This window comes from Euprymna scolopes, chromosome 8 (assembly GCF_053919585.1).
Source record: "Euprymna scolopes isolate OS-2025 chromosome 8, ASM5391958v1, whole genome shotgun sequence".
Taxonomy (NCBI): domain Eukaryota; kingdom Metazoa; phylum Mollusca; class Cephalopoda; order Sepiida; family Sepiolidae; genus Euprymna; species Euprymna scolopes.
In genome coordinates, this window is record NC_136489.1 from 43098763 (window position 1) to 43122510 (window position 23748).

Here is a 23748-nt window from a genome sequence, read left to right on the forward strand (position 1 = left end):
ACAAGAATTGCTTGCACAGGTGCAGATATTAGAAGCGTTTGATGAGTAATTGCATGCTGATGTTGCTTGATTTTTCTCTTGCATTGTTGAGCAATCGTTGTTAGGTAGTGATTTTTAACTTTCAGTTTGACACTTGAAAACTATATACAGCCCCATTGCATGATCATTTCCTTAAAGTTTCTTGACTGTATGTTTATGGACACAAAGTTACTTTTAATTTTTCTTTGTATCTCAGCAAGTGTGTGTGTGTATCTATAATATAAAGCTGAACGTCTGTGTGTGTGTCTGGTCAAGAATAGGCTCCTATATATGGTTGACTATTATAGAAAACTGATCACATATAATGATAGAAGATGTATCAAGACACAGGAATGGGTATGTTTGATTTGGCATAATGATGATTCATTAAAATTGTGGGGTCTGCGTATGCGCCTGGTCCACAAAGTATGGAAATAAAAAATTTTAAAATTAAAAAAAAACGTTTACAAGGGTTTTTTATATAGATGTACATAATAATACTTTGATGAGTATGTTTTAACTTAAATAGGGATGGTATAATAAAATTTGGGAGTCTGCATTCGCACCTGACCTCCATAGAATGCAAATAGGCACAAACTTTAATAAAGACTTTTCATATCTATCTGCGTAAGTATACTTTGATAATTATGTTTCAGTTTGAAGAAATATGGTATAATAAAATTATGGGGTGTTCGTTCGCGCCTGACCTCCATAGAATGGAAATATATCACAAAGTTTAACAAGGTTTTTTAATATAGATCCACAGAATATTGTGAGAAGTGTTTCAATGTGAACAGGTATGGTATAATAAATTATGGGGTTTATCTATTTTATTTTTACTTTCATCATATTTTACTTTGGTTTTGATACCCCCAAATTCAAAGCTATCTCTTTACAACCCTTCCTTTTCATAACCTATCATACTGTCATAAATCAGAGTCCATTTTCTGTAGGTTGTTTTTGAACCCAGTCAACGATGGGTACTTTTGCTAGTATATATATATATATATATATATTGCAATTAGGAAAGGAAGACTTTTATGATTCATGATTAAAAGTAAATTTGTATATATACAAATATATATATATCTTCTCTCCAAAAAGGTGGGAATGAAGGGGAAGCAGGAGAGGAAAGAAAAAAAAATGGGGAGCCAGCTGACCGGTTTCGACCCTCGCTTCTCAAAGCTGTATCGAGGGAATTATATTAAAATAAAGAATGAAAGCGATTAAAATAGCGTTTTATTAAATTTACAGGGAAAAAAAAAAAAAAAAAGTGGGAAAACGATTAAAATAAAACGGCGTTATGGACGAATACCCTAGAGATTAATCACGTTCAACCCCAGGAGGCATTCCCTTTGCTTGCAAAGAGAAGGTTTCCTGAGTCGAACGTGAATGGTCTCCAAGATCTTAAGATGGTATAATGAATGAGCACGACTAATAATGGTAAAAGAGTCCGTGCTAAAGTTTGCTGCACAAGACGGGTTTTTAAGCAAATGATCAGTAATTGAAGACCCGTATGTGTTAGTAACGACATCAGTTGCCCGGTAGGTTCCATTCCTAATTTTACTGGGTACATGTTGTTGAATTCTTCCATCTAATGTTAATGTCGTTCGACCCAAGTAGTTGGCACCGCAACCACATTTAAAATTGTAAATAACATTACTTTTATGGTGGGGGGGTAAAACGTCTTTTCGAGAAGATGGAAATAAAGTTCTCGTGGAGAAAACAACACGCACATTGGCAGCAAAATAACATCCATGAACTGCTGAACTTATTTGTTTGGCAAATTTCTCACTTACTCTACCTAACCAAGGCAGACGAAGATAAATTGGACATTTGGCTACTATATTCTCTTTCATTCGAGAGAATTCGGCCAATTTCTTTTGAATAGTTGACCTAATCACATCAAGGGGGTACCCATTTTTGGATAAAGTATCCGTAATTCTTTTCAATTCCTCATCTAATTTTGATTTGGAACAAATCATAAGGGCACGATGTGTTAGGGTCCAAATTAGATTTATCTTACGTTTTCAGCGGCAAAATGAATCCCAACGAGTGTACAAACCGGTATACGTTGGTTTACGGTATATAGATGTTTGGTAACTAGATGGCGTTTTTGTTACCAATACATCAAGGAAGGCTATAGTTGAATTGCTCTCTCCTTCATAGGTGTACTTTAACGCGGGATGCATTCCATTGAGTAAGGAGAAAAAGGTGTTAGCTTCCGTTTGGTTATTAAATAAACAGAATGTGTCATCAACATATCGGAAGTACACCAATGGCTTTATGGGTCCAGATAATAAGCGCTCTTCATGGAACCCCACAAAAATATTTGCCATGGTCGGTCCAAGTACTGACCCCATGGCAACACCATCTTTTTGCCGGTACATAATATTGTTGAAACTAAATTCCACAGATGTAGTGGCAAGTTTCATAAGTTCAATAAAGATGTGTTCAGGAATAGGAGGCGGTGATATCCGGCCACGATATAGAAAATCTGCACAAATATCTATAGTTTCCAAAACAGGGACACAAGTAAAAATATATATATATATATATATATATATATATATATATATCATAAACATATTGATTCACACCGGTTCCTGTCAGATCACTGAAGTTAAGCAATGTTGAGTACTAAAATTGGTAGCCATTTGAGAATTGCAGGTGCTGTCTGTGCTCTCTGCTTATTGCAGCATTGTTTCAAGTCAGTCTTAGGCCTCTCCTTGCCACTGGACCCAAGTAGTACCGATCCAGGAATGGTCTAGTTGGAGATTGTGCAACCCTTACCTCATGATTACTCGTGCAGCTACCCTTGTTTCTTGAAACTGAATGGTGGCATCATATATATATATATATATATATATATATATATATATATATATAAAACATTTGCTAAACTTTTTAAAATGCTGGGGAATCTGATAAAATAATTTTAAAAGACAGTTTTATTTATTTAAAAAATTTTTTTAAATTTATTTAAATATTTTTTAAGCACATTTGTTCATTAGATCTGTATACAGGGTTAAAAGTATGCACGATATAAGTTTTGGTAACATATGCTACTATTTTATTAAGTTTGCTTATATTTAAATTTATGTAAAATTTTTTTCAGAGGTTTGGTTCCTTTACACAACGCTTGTTCCTATGGACACTATGAAGTCACAGAAATGCTTCTTAAGGTATTAATTGCTGGGAGATTTTACCATTTTTACTAAAAACTTGGAATCATTACAAACTTTCAACTGCTTAAATTATTGCATGGAAAATAAGTTTTTTTTATTTAGTGACGATTGATTTTCATTTGATTTGAAAACCATATCAACTTTAACAGTCAAATTGTCTTAGATTATTCCACCATTTGAGATTTTGGAGCAAAAAAAGTGCCTTTGTTTGAAAGGAAACAATTTCTTGGCATATTTATTAACACAATTTGGTGAAAAAAAATGTACTTATGCAGGATATATCATGACAAATGTTCAATCAAATTAATGTATAGTGATATTATGTGGTTAATTGTGCAAGTTATAGACTGCGCTGAAATACTGTTATAATAATGTTATTTAGAAACCCAATCTCAGCATGGAAAGTGGAGAGTGTTTTTTAAGTATTATGTACTTTCACCTAACAATTTAATGAACAAAAGATATCATAAAACTTGAATTTAAATTGAAAATACTATAAAAAAAATAGAACCGTACGTATTCTACATGAACAAGAAAAAAAAAATCAGGACTGAAAATAATTTGACTTTTAATTTTGAAAAACTTTTAAATAGAGAATAACTTTTAATATATTGATAAATTTTTATTTATTTTTTTTTTATTTTTCCAAATTTATAAAACAAAATATTTAAAAAAAAAAAAAAAAAAATTTTTTTCTCTGAAGTTGGAACTGTCTGAAGATGGGTGATGTGAGACTTTGTGATCTAAAAAGACAAAATTTCATCTTTTCTGTACCTGCAATGAAGTCGAGGCTGTCACGAATGATAGATAAACAGGTGCATCAAATTAGGTGCAATATTTGTAAGCGCTGGTCTATATCCGCAATTGCGTGCGGTTTTCATGGTAAAAAAAGATCTAGAAATGAAATTGCTTGTGGGAATAAACTGAACACTCAGCTAGTATCAACTTGTAATTCCATGAAAAAATCTAATTCAGCAAAAATGGTCCGTACTTCAAAATATTCTGAAACGCTCAAGGTGAGTTTGTATTATTTTGTTAATTTTAACAAATCAATTGATGCTTCTGCTAGATGATGGGATGTGAAACAAATGCATTTCAGGTAAAAAAAAAAAACATTACATACTTTTGTTGAAATTAGTATAAATTCCAAAAATTATGGCAAATAATCCAGTAAGAAAATAATTAAAAATAAAATTTATTGAATTATAGGGTTCTATTGTATGTAATTATGTGGATGAGTTGTAGACCAATTCTGTATGACAAACTGACTTATCTCCCTTGTGTTCAATTAAAATTTGCCATTTCAAAGTACAAAATGTCGGGCCAGTAATATATATGATTTTTTTTTGTAAAAACTAGATCCAACACAGCTACTGTATCATTTTTGAAATATTTAGAATTTATACTAATTTTTACATGACACATAAGTGTGTAATATTGTTCTTACTTGAAATGCTTTCTCCCCCCCATCCCATTATTCTGCAGAAGTACAATTAATTTTATAGTCGGAATTGTCTAATCTTTTTACTTTTAATCTGCAGAATAGATGATGGTGACAAGCAAGATATGGTCCTTTTTGATTAATGATCATCTTCCTCTCAGATAACAAAGTCCTCCACACACACACACACACACACACACACACACACACAGAGTCTTTTCTCATGTTAAGAATGTCTTTCCTGTTCGCTTGATCATGTCTAATTATCCAATCAAATTCACAGCAGAAACAGGAAGTCAAAAAAGCAGACAATCTTTACTATAACAACACAATTTATAAAAATAAAAATCTGTTCTAAGGTATTGTTTTCATTGTCTTTATTAACACAACTAGCGAGGTGGGGGGGGCAGCCTTGTTTGGTTGTAAAATATGCTTCAATATATTTTAACTCGTGCTGATTTCATATTTATTATTACAGAGCCAATTCTCTACAGAATATTATACTAAATATTATTTAAAAAAAAAAAAAATGACTTGCGTGCCATCAGATATAATCAAAACCTAAACAGCTGCGTTCCCTACCATTTCAGTTATTGACAGATAAGAAATGCTTTTTAAATTAAACCACTTCAAGCTTTGAATGAATTTGCGCATACGCAAAAGTAATAGAAATATGTTGGAAAGTTGAAATGAACATTTTGCATTTCAACTTACCAACATATTTCTGTATGCACTATTCATCCATCCAAACAAAGATTTTACTTGTTACAAACCATTCTTGGTGTATGATTATTAATACCTGTTAATTTCAATGTTATGTAACCAGTAGTTAAAGAGTTTAATGGTTAAATGTTTTTATGCACACACACACATATTGTTTTATTTATATAGATTATGCAAAAACTATTTAACCAATTTTCACAAAAAATAAATTGCCCAAAGCCTTATAATTGAAATCGATTTCTCTCCAGAAATTCTGAACATTTTCTTTTTACACAAGTATAAAATGAATAACCTTTCATATTATGATTAGTGTTTGCTAATGGGCTAGGAGATGCAGGTTCAATCCTCAATTAAGTAATACAGAAAACTACAAAAAATAGTACTTGATATCTTGTTGCTAACAATTCAATATTATAAGACAAGAATTAAGTGTAAGTGGAGTCATCCAGTTAAGGGAGTGGTGCCCTCCCCTACATCTTGGTGTAGTAGCCAATGAAAAGAGAGCCTTCAGGTTGCCCTCGATTACATTCAATCTATTTATTTTTTGTTTGCACTGTCAATTAGAGAAGAGTCTGTTGGGTATGTGTACGCAGTGTGATGATCTATGATATTGAAATCTAACCAGTGAGGGTTAGTGATATGGTCATGTTGAAAGAATGGATGAAAGTTCTTGGGTAGATGTAGAACAGTTGAGGTAGCAAGTTCAGTTCACAGGGAAAGGCTTAGAAAAATGTGAAAGGAATTGGTAAGGATGGACTTGAGAGAAAGAAGGCTAAAAGATCTAGTCAGAGCTATGTTAGTGTGGAAATCAATTTTTTAAAGCTGTCTAACACATGCCAGCTTGTAAAGCAGATGTTAAACTGAATATGATGATGATTAACGATACTCTACTCTCTTTGACTATTAGTATTAATAAATTGTATAGTTTGACTGGTAATGTTTTTTGTCAAATGTGTGTGTGGGTATATTAGTGTTGGGACGATTAATCTGAATCTGGAATCGGAAAAATCAGAGCTTTCGGAGGTATCGGAATCAGAAAATAATGTACTGATTTTCCTATGCCAGAAACGATTCTAGTAATTGTCTGTTTTATTTGATTTTGTTTAAAGCAAAATCTTCCACCGCTAGTAGTAATGATAAAATAATAAATATTTATTGATTTTAAAATAATAATAAAACTAAAATCTATAGATCATTACTCTCAAGTGTGTTTTTATGTTTAAGAAAATATCTGCACATTTAATGTGTGTTTTTATCGTAATTGGGAATACATAACCACTCTATTGTTAAATATTTAGAGATTTATAAAGAATTGGAATCAGTAATTGTATTGGAATCAGGGAAAAATATTGGAACCGTCACATCACTAATGTGTGTGTGTGTGTGTATATATATATATATATATATATATATATATATATATATATATATATATAATTATTTTTTTACTATAATAATTAAATACCTACAGACACTAGTGTTTTACCCTTTCGGGAATCTTCAGTGCAGGATGTCACGATTAACACCAGTCGAATGATTCGAACTCAACAAAACGAGACATCTCTGGCTTGATTAGTAAAGACCGTATCCATTTGGCTACCATTAACCGTGGGAAATAACGTTGAATTTAAACATTATAATTTTAAATGTTCTTTACATCAGTCAGACAGTGATATAATCGTTATACGATGATCTATGCATAAGAGCTAAATTGACCGACTTTAATTCAACTGAAAATGCTCAAGTCTTAAAGGGGCTGTTACCTACGCATGGACCTTTTCATAAACTATATAGTTTATGAACAGGCTCATGCATAGGTGCACTTACTTTTTGAGAGATGGGGGAGGGGATAATTATTATATTTGGTCCTTGTCCAGAATTCTCCCTACAATAATAATAAAAAAAAGAAGAAAAACATTTATACTTTTCATATTTTGTCCTTTAGTCCTCATATTTCATGAGCGAGGTTTCTGACAAAGAAGGAAGAATTGCTATTTTCTGGATCAGAATCTAATGATATCTCACTTTATTGTTGACTCTTTTTTAACATTAAAATAGTGTTTTTTTTTTTTTATTCCTCTCATGCCTTGTCTGTAGTGATTTCCATAAAAAATGTAAAAACAATACTTGCTTCTATTCCTATCTTTTGCATTTAAAATTAAACTTCTGCACAAGTCTATCTTCTATTTAAGAATTTTTGAGATGAGCATTGATAATTTATAATTATTTGGACTACTAAAATATTTTGTTTATTCCCAATGACAACCTTTTCAATTTTAGTATGACAGGTGTGACATCAGTGAATGCACCTGGTGAGGTGTGGTATGGATGTTTTTTGCAGCTTGTTCTTGTTATATAAACATTCTTTCATTCTGGAATGTTTAATATTTCTCATTGTCTATTCTACTTTTTTGACCGATATTTCTCGCATATTTTTGGTCCAATTATGCATTTCAATAGACAATGGTAGAAAGCCACACATTCCTTAAATGAAATTACTTAGTGTGTGTGTGTGTGCAACTCATTGAATGCCACGCTTCACAAGATCACCGACCAAATATCCAACATTTACATCAAGTGGCTTCATGCCTTACCTGTCTGAAGTGATTTCGATTTTAATCTATTGCTTAATTTAGATGACGCCAGTTAATATATAAATTAACTATTGCTTCTTTCTCTTTTTTTCAATTTAGCTTAAACTTTTAAAGTTTTCTTTGCCAGCATCAATCATACATACAATGTTTTTTCTTTTTTCATTACAAACAAACTATATTAAACATAAGCCAATATTTTGGATTGAAACAAAAAATTAAAATTATCTCAGTCTGGAAGGATTTCTCACTACTGAACGAGAACAGAAAATGCACGCTACACTTTGGCTGAACCTTTTTGCTTAAGAGCAATCATTTAATTTCTTTAACTTTTTTTTTCTTTCCACTTCACTTTTTTTTTTTAAGTTAAATAGAATTTTCCAAGTCAAAGTTTATTGTGATTGTATTTTTTGATCATTAAATTATTATTTGAATCAAATTGTTAAAACTATAACTAATTTTGTTTGAGTAATGTTGTTTTGATCTCTATTAAAAAAATTGCTTTAAACTTAGTCATTTAATTCAGGAGGATTTGCTAAGAATTTCAAAGCCAACAATTACGTTTTATTCAACAGTTTAAATTCTTTCAATTTTTTTTAAATTGAAGTGTCATGAAGTACTTCTTTACATTTTTATTTTATTTAAAAAAATTATTTAACTATTAATGGTTCTTGTTCAGAATTCCCACAATATTAAAAAAAATAAATAAATAAAGAGAAATCTGTATGTATGTGTAGAACAAAAGTGTAATTTTTCAAAAATCCCATAAATTGTTAAGTTTTATTTTTAACAAACAAAATCAAATTTTATCAATAAGCAAAAAGGGACTATCTCGTGTTGCTATTTTGAAGAAACAAGGGCAGATAAATCCATAATAATTCAAACTTGCAAGATCGACCTTGTAATGCATATGATTAGTTAATATCACTTAAAATTGTTTTAAAATTATTTTATTTATAAAAATAAAACTACTTGATCAATATATATGATTTTTGGGATATGATCTTTTCATAAATATTTTTCTTTATTTTTGTTCTTTAATATGAGTAATTCTGGATAACCATTCTATTAACTAAATATGTTAACAAAAGATGGCTTTTACATTTATAAAGAAACAGAAATGCATTATGATTGATTTAATTTCTTACATTAAAAATAAATAGGATTAATTAATTTTAGTACTTTACACTGAATTTTTTCATTTCAATAAATATGATAGTAAAAATATAAATAATTAAATGTGTTAAATCAAAATTATGTGACAAAGGAAATTGAAAATGTCTACGTTAAAATGAAATTTACCTTTTTTGTATTTTCTTTGTTTTTCACTCTAGGCTGGTGCCAGTGTTAATGCTATGGATCTCTGGCAATTCACCCCATTACATGAAGCAGCATCCAAAGCCCGAATAGAGGTCTGTTCTCTTCTGCTGGCCAATGGTGCTGACCCAACTCTTGTGAATTGTCATTCCAAAAGTGCAATTGATGTGGCGCCAACTAGAGAACTTCAGGAACGGCTCCAATGTTCGTATTTTCACTTTCAAATAATACTTTAATGTGTAATTATTTTTAGCTGTAATATTTTTTTAATTCTCATTATTTTTATTTGTAATATTTTTTTAAAAATTGTAATTATTTTTATTTGTAATATTTTTTTTTTAATTGTAATTATTTTTAGCTGTAATATTTTTTTAATTGTCATTATTTTTACTTGTAATATTTTTTTAAAAATTGTAATTATTTTTTTCAGCTGTGATATTTTTTTAAATTGTAATTATTTTTAACTTTAATATTTTTTAAAAGATTGTAATTTTTAGCTATAATATTTATTTTAAAATTGTAATTACCTTTACCTGTAATATTTTTTTTTAAATTCTAATTAATTTTAGCTGTAATATATTTTTTTAAAAAGTTGTAATTATTTTTAGCTGTAATATTTTTTTTAAAAATAGTAATTATTTTTATTTGTAATATATATTTTTTTAATTGTAATCATTTTTAGCTGTGATATTTAAAAAAAAATTGTATTTATATATATATATATATATATATATATATATATATATATATATATATATATATATATAACTAGTGTACACCTTCCATTAACAAGGACTGAAAAACTGTTTTACAAGTGTTTGCAATCACTATTTATCTTTTCTTTTTTTAATCATATTTCCCCTGACAGACATTTATTATTTCGAACAGAATATCATTAATAGTAAATGATACAGATTGATCTTGAAAGCATGACGAGTCTTGCAAGTCCTAAAGAATGATAATATTTTTAGATAATAATCTTCTATCTATTATATAAAAGGAACTTTGTGTGATTTTGTTCCCTGTGCACTCTGAAACAGCTGGGTGGCTTTTTATGAAATTTCACACAAATGTATTTTATGTATGTAACAGTATTCTTAAATAGGTTTTCTACCTAAATGTCTTTGATAAGTATTGAAAATGGGGGAAAATCTCGATGAAATATAGGCAATTTTGACCAAAGTTAACACCTTATACTAGCAATACAGATGGCCCGATAAAACGCTTTGGATAATCGCAGATTTCATGGGGTTTCTACTAAAATAGTCATATTTTAAGAACCAAAGCACTTTTAGTCTTCAAAATACCACCGTTTTGTTCGGAAATGAATTTATATACTTTCAAATGAATTAGTAAATAATAACATACATTATATATTTTTAGAGTTTTAAGCAAATAAAGTGATAAAAATATGAACATCATAAAACAGCATTTTCGGTAAGTTTTTGTAATGATCCCCCCCCCCCCCTTCCGATTTCTAGCCAAAAGAGATGTCATTTTTAATAATTTTGAGTGTCTGAAATTCATTTGACCACTCGTTTTTTTTGTTGGGTTAAAGAAAAGATTTCAAAATGATGAGTTTTGAAAGTTTTGAAAAAGATTTTCTTCGGACACTTACTATTAAATAAAACAATCTTTTTACTATTTTTATTCGTTAAAAAGATGATTGGACAGTGTTTTCTCTAGTGGTACGTAGCAATTTAAAAACATAATATCCGAAAAAAATCGTTATGAATTTTAATCAAAACTATTCAGATTCTTTGCACAAAAATACACTTATATGGTAAATTTCATTGCTTAGTCTTGTGTTTTAACAAAGATATAACATTTTTACTGAAAAAGTAGTTTAAAAAAATGTGACAAAACGCATATGGTCTTAAAGAGGGGAAAATATCCAAACGTGCAAGGCACAAAAATAGTCATAACATCTTTGATTTTAATTGGATTTTAAAAATTTAAAAAGATTCTTTCTTAGCTTATCAAGCTCTTTCTATATATATACCAATATTGAAATATTTTAAGCCATTTAAATTTTTTCATGTGTATTGCTACTTATACAGCCTAACATCACAAGTGCGTTTGAGAAGTTTTATCACACAAGCAAAAAGCTGCAGCATATAAAATCAACAGTAGGTTCTTTGATATAACAGAGGCACATTAGAAATGAATGTTTTTCTTTAGAGCACAATTGTACCACGATTCTTGGCTTTTGCATTTTAAACTTTAATTCAAGCTGTTATATAAAATAATTTTTTAAAATCAACAATAGGATCTCGACAATGCAGTTTAGACTACAATGTATTGTGCACTAAGTCACTGTGGGGAGGCATGTGAAGCTTTCTCTCTGTGCATCACAATGTGTTGCCAACTAGAGCAGGCTATCAATTGATCTGATTGAAAATTTCACTGATTTCGATGACAATAAAAATTTGGGAGTTTTAAACATTCGTTGATCATCATTCAATCCTGGGCAACGTTAGGTCTCCCTGCTAGTACTTTTATATGATAATAAGCGTAATATAGAAGAAAAGAGACTCCTTATTTTATAAAGGAAATTTATAGATACAATACAATATTATGCAGATTCATCTTTTATTAATACTATATATATATATATATATATATATATATATATATATATATATATATATATATATATATATACTCTTATAACATTGTATTATATTCTTTTCTTGTGTTAGTATGATTTGATAGAGGTTCCATATGTTATAATATTTCGTGAAAAATTCCCTTCCTCAGATAATGTATTTGACTTTAGTTCAAACATGCATATGAGGGCTTTTGAACTAAAGTTGAAGGAAAATTACGCAAGTAAAAACACAATGTATTGTATTAATGGAGATGAATCTGCATAATTTATTTCATTGTTATATCTTAATTTACTTCTGTTAAACCTCTGCATTGTATTGTCATTTATAAAATACCTTTATATATATGCTAGTCAATGCTTCAAGCAAACTGCATTAACGTATTATCATTTATTAATTGTGTAAGAAGAATGTTTTAGAAATCTCAGTTTATGAAATTTTAAATGAAGTAGAATAAATAATGGTTGTGATTAGGTATCTTCATCATTATTGTTGTCCATTGATTTTTGATTTTTGCATTTAAGTTGTAAATGAATTATTTAAAAAGCGTTCCATCTCTTTGTATTTTGTAGACGAATATCGAGGCCATTCACTTTTGGAAGGTGCACGGAATGCAGATATTGCCAAAGTAAAGAAATATTTGGCATCAGATATCGTCAACTTTAAACATCCACAAACAGATGAAACTGCTTTAGTAAGTCGTATTTAATAATATATTTATCTATATTGTTTTAATTCATATATATATATATATATATATATATATATATATATATATATATATATATATATACACACACACACACACACACACACACACACACATAAACCAGAAGATGTCTATTATTATTTTTAATATAGCAAACCGATCAAGATAGTAAAAAGTCTATCAGGTTAAGAGGAGCAATTCATAAATTAAATTTAAAAGATGAGGAATAAGAGTTACATAGAACTTTATTGTATGATCAATAAGGACGAAAATGGAAAGAAAGGGGAAAAAGAACCTCTTTAGACCATGATATTTCGAAGTTAAATGCTTTTTATCAGAAGAGGAGAAAGGCTAGCATTATACTAGTATAAAGGTATATAAATAAAACCGGCTTTAAAACATTTAAATTCGAAATGAGAAAATATAAAAAAGTAAAAAAACATGAGGAATATATTAAAGGAGATGAAAATGAGTTGAAAAGTAGAGGTATGGGGAAAAATAAAATTGGATTTGAGAAATTATATTATCACACAAGCCGAAAGGTCCAACATATAAAATCAACAGTATGTTCTTTGATATGACAGGGGTACATTTGAAATGAATGTTTCTGTTTAAAGCACAATTAAACCATGATACTTGTCTTTTTCAATTTAAACTTGTATACAAGCCATTATCACCACACAAGCAGTAATGCAGACATATAAAATCAGCAGTAGGTTCTTTGATATGACAGGGGCGTGTTTATAATGAATGTTTCTGTTTAGAGCTCAATTGAAACCTGATATTTGACTTTTGCATTTTAAACTTTAATTCACAATATTATATATAAAAAATAATTTTATAAAATCAATCGTCGGTTCTCTACAGTACAATGTAGACTACAATGTATTGTGGACTAAATAACTGTAGGAACGTATGTGATGCTTTCTCCCGGTGCAGCGCAACCAGAGTAGGCAATCAGTCGATTTGATTGAAAAATGAGTGATTTGCTTGATAATAAAAATATGAGAGTGAAACATTCGTTGATCATCATTCAGTCCCAGCTGAGGTCGGGTCTCCCTGCGATATATATATATATATATATATATATATATATATATATATATATAATAGAGAGAGACAGAGATATATAGATGTGTGTGTGTGTGTTCAAATGCCTAGTGAGATTATGTGTTTCCATATATTGACATAACTACAACTAATATATTATTTCGCTGGCTCATATGTCACCTGTCTTCCCTTCACAACTCCGTTTATCAATATCTAGTAGCACATGACACCTGAAAAAAGATTTCAGAAACATATTTAAAAATAAAAATGCCGTCTCTACCATATCAAATTGCAACCTGTGCTTCCCTATCATCAAAGCCTTGCACATTTGAGCAAATAAACCCATCATCAATTAAGATTGATACTAGAGAAGAGAGTATAAAGAAATGCTTTTTAAACAGTTTTAATTGTCTTTTTCAATAAGTTCACCAATTTTAATTTTGTAACTCCTTACATGTCTGATGAAAATCACAAGTCAAAAATATTTGCAGATATGTCGACTTTCTATTCACACTCAAGCAGAACATTAAATCATTGGTCCGCCAACTTGAAAGAAAGGATCAACAAAGAAACAAATAATTACCATCAATATTGTTAATCAAACATGCATTATATATAGCCTGTCCGAGGATGACTAAAAATGCTTTTTCTTGGGTTGAACATATTGGTGAGTGAAATAACAAACTCGTACATAATGCAATGCTCTTTCTGTAAACAAATGGAGCTTAAAATGTTTGTACTATGTTTATCATTGTCATTTCACCTGCCTACTTAGCAGCAGCCAAAGTAACATAATGGTTGGAAGTGTTGAATGTCATCTTGGCAGTCGAGTTTCGATCTCAGCTTGAAACAGTTACTGATCTAGCCACACTGAAAGATTGCGATACACCAAAACTGTCTGTGGATAACATATATATAAGTTAATTTTGTTTTTTATGTATGTAAAAAATTATATACATATATGATATATAATTACATACTTGCATACAGGATGTTCAAGATAAATTTGCTAAGTTTTTTATATCCTTAAATTTCTGAATCATTAGTTGTTTCTGTATACTATTAGTGGGTTTGAGAGTTGAAGACCAGGACAAGTGGAAAGCACTAGAATATTAAAAGAGAGTGGCCTGTATCATGATGATTAGTGCTAAATTTAAAAATCTTAGCTTAAGATCAGTGCTTCTTGAATGCCAGAAATTTAAATGTAATGTGAATAAACACCTTATAAATTTGACCCCTACCATTATGCTTCAATAGCAATGTGCCTTGTTTGAGATAAAAGTAAAACAAACATAATAAATAAAATATCTATATATGAGTTGCTGTCAAAGGCCAATAGAACCACCTTACAACAGCCAAGGCAAAAAAAAAAAAACAACTAAAAAACTCTCACCTAATAAGTCCCACACTATCTACCCGGCTCCAGCCCCTGCCCCATCACATCAGTGTTGCGTTTATGTAATTAATTTACAAGTACTTTAACGGAATGTGTTCTACCAAACTTTCTGCACTTGTGCTCCCTGAGCATAAATACTTCCGCCCAACCTGACAAGCAGAAAAAACCCCACCCTTTTACTGTACACATCCTCATAGATCATTCCTTTGTAAGTGCAGGATTGAGAAGCTAGCCTGCAGGATGGCCATACATGTATCAACAGACTCTTGTGTGACACCTCTGTAAAAACCCAGAAGTGACTGTCTGAAAACTTTAACGACTTTACCAGTCTCAGTGTCTGCCTGACGGCCCAACTCTCCTGATTTCAACTTCATTATGTGCGATGCACAGTTGAGAAAGCCAGCAACTGTGTCACCTAAAAAATCAAGGATAAACTGATTTCCAGGATCAAACTAATGATCGGGCATCTATCGAAGGACATTATGAAGGCAACATGCTCCAGGTATAGGTCTCGCCTAGAGGCTGCCATGGAAACTATAAAAACAAAAGTTCTGCTAAGAGATGATGTACTTTGAATTGAGAATACATCAATTAGTAGCCATGATATGACTTCTTTTTCTTTTTTTTTTGTTACCAAAATGTGTTACAGTTATCTCAAACACTATGAAAATATATTTATGGCTATTAAGTTACACGGACGTCCTCCTACATACAACACCTAATATTCCCAAATGGTCACCCACCTGTTACTGACCAAACTAAACATTGCTTAGCTTTGGGGATCTAACAAAAGCTGGTATGGAACCTGATTATGTCATGTTAGTAAGGTATTAAAATATATTTATTGTAATTAAGTTACACAGAGGCTCTACTCACGTATTGAACACTATTGAAGTAAATACTGAAAATATATATATACTAGCAGGTCACCCAGCATTGCCCAGTCATAAGATATGCTTAAATATATTTTATTACATATTTATTTTTATAGAGACAATTTTCTATCAATTATTATATTTAACCTAATATATGTTAGTGAGATCGAAGCTAATATATATATATATATATATATATATATATATATATATATATATATATATATATATATATATGAATTGGGTGGCATCAGAATCGAAACCAAAGCATACACCTCTCCACCCTTATTCCTTAGCCTCTGAGCCAAACCCATACAAATATATATATTCATCTGTCATACCTTTTTTTCAAATTGCCCAATCTTTGCAAACAATATTCAAGTCAGCAAGCATGCTTGGACTGTTCAGAGTTTTTTTTAATTACATAGATATATAATTTAACATTTTTATTTTTCGGTTTACTCTATGCTAAGAGTTTTCAAAAACACTATTAACTCTGGAAAGATTTTCAAAATAAATATTCAACAGAAACTGGTCATAATAGTTATTTTATTTATTTATTTTTTTAAATTATTTTCTTGTTTTTTCAGCATTGTGCAGCTGCTTCGCTTCATCCGAGACGTAAGCAAGTGGTTGAAATGCTTTTACGCAAAGGCGCCCTGATTGATGAGAAAACGAGAGAGTAAGTTTTGTTTCTTAATATTTAAAATTTACAAAATTCCTTATTTTAATTTATTTTAATTGATGTTGTCTGGGATTGAATGGGGAGTTCTTTATCCCACAAAATTTCGCCATGGGGAAGCTGGTTCAACCATCCTATGGTGAATGCCACTGGCATATATATATTATTTTTATGAAGAAAATGATTTTTAAATGATTAATGGGAATTTGTAGGTATTGCATATAAATCTTGCATGTTTGAATTGTTGAGTTATCTTCTTTTTTCTTTTCTTTTTTTAAAAGATTTTATTCAAAATTGTGAATAAGACAGCTGCACTTTGGTTACTTATAAAATTTTATTTTATCTATATAAATAAAACAGTGGATGTATGTATGTATGTCAAAATATTTAACTGCTAAATACTTTAACTATTGGTTACATAACACTGAAATTAGCAGGAAATAGTAATTATACATCAAGGATGGTTTATAACAAGTAAAATCTTTGGTTGGATGGATGAATAACGTGTTCAGAAGTTGGCAAGTTTAATTGTAAAATGTTCATTACAACTTGCTGCCATTTCTTTTAGTTTGCACATGTGTAAACTAATCATAGCTAAAAGTGGTTTCATTTTAAAAATTTTCTTATCTATCTGTAGAGTTAGCTCAAACAGTAGCAAATGCGTTTAGAGCGATAAATGTTTAGGTTTCGATTCTAGCTAATGGCACCCAAATCATTTTTTTTTTTGTTTAACTTTTGTAATCTGTATTATATATACATATAAATATTCAATGGAGAATTGGCTTGGTAATAATAAGAAATCTGCATGAATTAAAATATATTAAGCATATTTTATGATAGGTAAGCCCCCCCCCCTCACCCGCTATTTTAAAAATAAAATTACTTGATCAATTTACATGATCTTTTGGAATATATTTTCATTTCATCATGGTACATACATCATACGGATTTGGTTCTTCATTATTGTAGCAAAATTTGAAAATGGAACTATTGAATGTGACACGCATATGAACTGATTAAAAATAAACTAAGATGAATGTACAAAATGTGTGATAATTTTATTCAATTTTGCCCCTTAAAAACAATTTTAACTGGCTGAAGGCCAATAAAACAACACCACATAAAAAATCCAATCATTTGAGCATCGCTCTGCGACTTTTAGTTTTGGAAGAGATAGGGTTTGAAAATATGGAGTCAGACAAACATAGTGAATTTTATATATTAGATTATCTATTCACCTATTCACAAATATAAATGTTTATTACTTTCATTTGTTTTCTATTACAGATACTTTTTGACACCTTTACATATTGCTGCTGATAAATCTCATTATGATGTCATGGACATACTTTTGAAACATGGTGCACAGGTAAAACAATTTTATTGTGTGGATATGTGGTTCCTCTAGTTGTCCTTTTTTTTTTTTTTTTTTCTCTATTTAAGAGTTGGCACTTATGGCTAAAAATAGGTATCACAAACCAGCCTGGAGTCTGGTGTATATGGGTAAACATAGTGAAATTGGCTTCCATTTCAACTTGTGACAACTCCTTTATTTTTTGGTCGGGTATTTAGAAATTTGGATGCAAAACAGAAATTAATCTTTTCTCTTTATAAAATACTAGCAGGCTGCCTGGTTATAAAATACTCTTGAATATGATTTTAATTTATGCAGATTTTGTATTTATTCTCTTTCGATTCTTATCTTTTACCCAACATATAGTAGTGATTTGAAAAGTAAAAAAGAATGGCTTTGGTGTCATTAGCTAGAATTGAAACCAGAACGTATAGCACTCCAGCCTTATCTGTTACTGTCTAACCTAAATTCATATGTATAAAAAAAAATTTAAAAGCTGCTTCAATTTCAACTTGTGATAACTCTGCTAATTTAAAAATTTGAGCATAAACTTTTTTTTTTAAATATAAATGTGTGATACTGTACATGTCGGACCCCTGGGAGCATTAAGAAATGATTCATAAAAAAAGTTGCCAGAAGGAGGAGCCGTGGCCCAGGATAATGGTAGGAAATGATTCTCCAAGGCATACAAAAGCAGTAGGATAAATAGTCAGTGTTGATTGGCTGATAAGGCAAACATGGAAGTCAGTTTCTATTGATCGGGGATGGTGGTAACTAAAACAAAAGACCAGGCATAGGATTTCCAATTCTGAGTTGATATATTTAGAAGTAGTAATACACACGGACGAAAAAACACTTTGGATAATCACAGATTTCAAGGTAGTTCTACTAAAATAGCCATATTTTTTAAACCAAAGCACTTCAAGTCTTCAAATTAATACTGTTTTGTTCGGAAATGAATATACTTTCAAATGAATTAATAAATATGAATGTACATTATATATTTTAAGAGTTTTAAGCAAATAAAATGATAAAAATGTGAACGTCATAAAATGGGATTTTCGGTAAGGTTTTGTAATGACCCCCCCCCCTGTTTTCTAAAGGTCCGTACCGTGATTGTATGAAGAATTTCGTCATGAAATTTGGGAACCAATTAGAAGAGGTGTTAATCTTAATACTGTCAAGTGTCCAAAATATTTTTGACCATTTCTTTTTTTGTCGTGTTAAAAATAAGATTTTAATATGACGAGTATTGAACATTTTGAAAAAAAAATTCTTCGGACACCCAGTAGTAAGTAAATCAATCTTTTTACTATCTTTATCAATTAAAAGTATTATTTTATGTTGAGTAGGACCGCGGTAATTGATAATTTAAAAGGACCTACCCGAAAAAAAAATTGTTTCTATTTCTCGAATTTGGTCAAATGAAGTTAGTATTACTAGAAGCAGCAGCAGCAGCAGCAGCAGCTCCAGCCTGTAGAATCAGCGATAGCACAGTGTGTAAACAACACGCGTTCTTTAATTTTTATTCAAGAACGAATTAAGAAAAACATGAAAATATGAATATAAATGTTCTTGTATGTTTAATGAGAGCTATTTTGTTATCAGAATAACATTAGTTTAGAACTATTCGGTTTTCAGAATGTATAATAACAACAATCCCAACCAATTCGGCATTATGAATCTGTTGCAATTTCTCACATTGCTCGTCAAATTTAAAAACATGGTTAAAAAAACAAAAACTTTTGTAGATATATAGCTTGCATGCACTTTTATTCTTTAAATTAGTTTTGAACAACGAATTAAAACAATGTTTTACTGCGAACAGCCACAAATGTTTTTTTTCAAAATCAAAATAAGTATCAAAATCTCGTTTATACATAGATTCGAAAAAGTTGTCAAAAAACAAATATATAACAAATAAATGTTATCAAAGGCAAGATAAGTTACTTTTCTACCAAACTGGATATATTTTTTGTGTTTTTATTCAATGTAACATGTTTATTCAGCTCGAAAAACATACAGTGTTTACCGATGTATTGGAAAATTAAAAATGGCGCCCGGCCCGACTCTCTTTGACACGGTAAGTTTGAGAAAAGGAGTTAAAAATTAAAAAAACTATGCAAAATACTGTTAAAAACTCACCGAATATATGTCAGCCTATGTCACGGTAACATATATTGAGCGAGTTTCTAGCAGTACTTTGTCTACTTTTTTATTTTTAACTCTTTTCCCCAAACTTACCGTTTCAAGAGAGTCGGGCGCCATTTAAAATTTTCCAAAACATCGGTAAACACTGTTTTAAAGCTGAATAAACATGTTATATTAAATAATAACACTAAAAAATTATCCAGTTAGGTAGAAAAGTAACTTGCTTTTGATAACATTTATTTTTTATATATTTGTTTTTTTGACAACTTTTTCGAATCTATGTGTATAGTAATACAAAACCTCAAAATCTATATCAATATTCTTAAAATTTTAAAAGCAGTTAGAAAACACATCAAACTACAATTAGGAAGCTTTTTATTTCGTTATTTTTTTTTTCTACTTATTAAGCGAAACATATTTTTACAACCTGCTCCAGCGTAGTATAAACGGCCTATGGAATTAACACCTTCAACCTCGAAAATAGAAATCAACAAATTTTTGAACGCTCTCTTTGAAAAAAAGCTCTTTTAACTTCACCTCTAATCCAAATTATGTGTGGCAAGTCTCCTCCTAAAACACTCTTTAACCCTAACAATAACACTAAGTTCGAGTGGCAGCCCCCCCCCCAACAAAATACCTCTGTAAGCCACATACAAGCATCTAAAACAAACAAACAAAAAATAGATCCTTCCTTAAAGAAAAATACACATAAAAATGAATTGGTTAACTGTCCTAAAATGCTAAAATGGCCAGGAAATGATGAATTATTTTACATTAAATTTTTGTGAAACTAACCGCTCCCCCCTCTAATATTGTTTTTGTTAGCTTTGTCTCTGTCAAGTTTTCAGTATGTTCACACATAATTTTTCTTAGCCCTACAATTAATTCAAAGTCCGAATGGCAACCCTCCCCATATTCTCATTGCATAGAAATCCTCTTAAAACTACACATAATCATCTTAAAAAAAAAAAAAAGCATGCATATTTTCCCATAGAAAAAAAAACAGTTAACTGCCCTAAAATGCTAGAATGACCTGTAATAGGAAATTATTTTACATTAAATTCTAAAATAATTTGTTTATCTTTCATTAAAGTTTTTCATGGCATTTTATACATAATTTCCTAAAAAGGTAGAATCACATTTTGGAGGGGTGGTCAGAAGGAGTTGAGTGGGGTTAAACAGAAGGTGTTAATCTACAATAATACCAAAGAAATATTGCAATATATTCATTTTTAAATGGTCTTATGTTTAGATTTAAGTTGTTTGTACATAAAGCACATTACAATTCAACTTTGAGTTCTCCAACTTCTTTTCTGTTTATGGATACATGGCATTTTTAAGGAATTGCTGCATATTTATGCACATTTACTGCAGATTATTTGGAAACCATAAACTTTGGGAGATTTTCAGTTGCATATTCTGATTCCTTGTACAAAAATACACTTATATGGTAAATTTCATTTCTTAGTCTTGTGTTTTAACAAAGATATTACATTTTTACTGAAAAAGTAGTGTAAAAAATGTGACGAAACGCATATGGGCTTAAAGAGGGAAAATATCCAAACGTGTGAGGCACAAAAATAGCCATAACTTCCTTAATTTTAATCAGATTTTAAAAATTTAAAAAGATTCTTTCTTAGCTCATCAAGCTCTTTCTATGCATACCAATATTGAAATATTTCAAGCTATTTACATTTTTTTCATGTGTATTGCTATTAGAAGTTTTGAGTTTATGACAGTTGATGACAGCTTGCAGATTGGACAGAGCTTTAGCAGATGATGAGCTGAACAATCAAAGGACAGTGATGGCCTTCAGACAAATTTTATCTCAACTGGGTCTTAGTTGATACACTGAGACTTAAAGTGGACATTTGCATTTAGTGAGTTGTTTTCTGCATTGATATCACACACACGTCTAGAGTACAACCAATCTATACACAATGGTCTTGTATTTAATAACCTTTTTTTTTAATTGAACTGCATATGCACAGATAGACAACTGAAAAGTAATTTCAATGAAATGAATATTAAGATTGAAAAAGAGATTAAGTGTGAGGCTATGAACATCCCTCCTCTGCAAAACCAGAACTTTGGGGGAAGCATTGGAATGTGAATCATAAAAAATAAAATAAGGCCATAATCCAGGATGAAATGATTCACCAAGCCACACAAAGGCAGTAGGATTAATAGTCAGAAATGGGATGAGTGATCAACTGGGAGAGGCTCATAGGGGGAGCACAGAAATAGTCAGTTTCTATTAACATGTTGACTGCTACACCGTTTTTTAGAAATATGTTGGTGGGGGCCAGCATAAACGTTTTTGTAAATTTGCATAATACTGAAGCTGTATATGCTAAAAACGCATTTTTCTCTTAATTTTAATGTTTTAGCATTAGCATGTTGATCAAGTCACTGCAATGGTAAATTTCATTTCTTAGTCTTGTGTTTTAACAAAGATATTACATGACTCCTACATGTAGGCATACAAAATGGGTTCCAACAACAAGGAAAGAGATTGAAACTTTCGTAGGAATCCTACTGTTGAGCATATTGGATCGAACATGTTCTATTTCATCACGTTAGAGCAATAGTCCACTGTACAAGAATCCAATCTCTTCTAAGATGAGTTGAAATATATTTAAATTACATCTAAACTGTTTCCATTTATTCAACAACAGTGAAGTGACAGTTTTTCACATTTTTCAAAGGACATTGATGGCTTTGACAGACAAATTATTTCAATTGGGTCTTAATTAATACACTGAAATTTACCTAAGATGTGGACATTAACATTTGAAAAATCGTTTTCCACAATAATATCACACACAGAGTATAAGTGATTAATACACAATCTGTTGGAGTTTGTGTTTTCTCTTGTTAGTTTGCGTTTTATTTTTATACACTTGTAAGCCAATATTTGCACCTTCGGCGATCACCAAGATGACTCTGCCATAACAAGAACAAAAAAAAAGATAAAAATGAACAGAAATCCAGCAAGCATTGGCAGTTCTTGAAGGGGACGCAAATGTACAATTTTTTTTGTGCCATTAATAGGTTTTTTTTCAGGTTATTTAAAGTTGGATTACTATTTTCAGTGACAGACGATTTATTTATAAATGTTGGTGTTTTTCAACATAAAATATTTTGTGTCAATATGCATATAAAAATAATCTGATCTTAAAGAAAAAAAAATATCAATATAGTAGACTTAATGTGGGGTTTTAAGTGCTTCCAAAAGAATAATCCAAGGTTGAAAACTTTAGTAAATAAAAGTTTTGTTTTCTATCTGTTTTTACATGGTCAAATCTCAGGATATTTTTTTTTATCAGTATACTAGCAGATGTTATCAGCGTTGCCCGGTATTAAATGTAACATTAAATTCCTTTTAAAAAAAAAAAAATGAACAAAAAAAAAACCAAAAAAAAAAAACCGGAAAGAAACTGAAACATGCATGTAAGTATTATGTTTTTTCTAAACAGTTCATTTCTTGTAAGTAAAAAAAAAAAGACATACTCGAGCTGAGATCAAAACAAAAACCTAAAGACAGTGAGTCAAGTACAATAACCATTAGGCCAGCTTGCCATGATTTTTAAAAAGTGTTTTCAAAACTACTTATTCTGATCAAAGGAAGCGGTCATGTGAAT

At 30.2% G+C, this 23748-nt stretch overlaps 1 protein-coding gene and 1 long non-coding RNA gene across 2 annotated transcripts in view; both read left to right on the plus strand.

The window, feature by feature from the left end:
* LOC145283535 (poly [ADP-ribose] polymerase tankyrase-1-like) overlaps positions 1-23748 on the plus strand; it is a 168095-nt gene that overhangs the window by 103318 nt on the left and 41029 nt on the right. The window contains exons 6-10 of the mRNA XM_080132406.1: positions 3137-3203; positions 9296-9482; positions 12460-12581; positions 16508-16599; positions 17887-17968. Coding sequence (XP_079988532.1) covers positions 3137-3203; positions 9296-9482; positions 12460-12581; positions 16508-16599; positions 17887-17968 — 550 coding nt within the window. The remainder of the gene's footprint in view (positions 1-3136; positions 3204-9295; positions 9483-12459; positions 12582-16507; positions 16600-17886; positions 17969-23748) is intronic.
* Positions 18014-23612, plus strand: LOC145283537 (uncharacterized). Its single transcript, XR_013868631.1, has 2 exons — positions 18014-18781; positions 21824-23612. It is a non-coding gene; the product is annotated as an uncharacterized LOC145283537 (long non-coding RNA).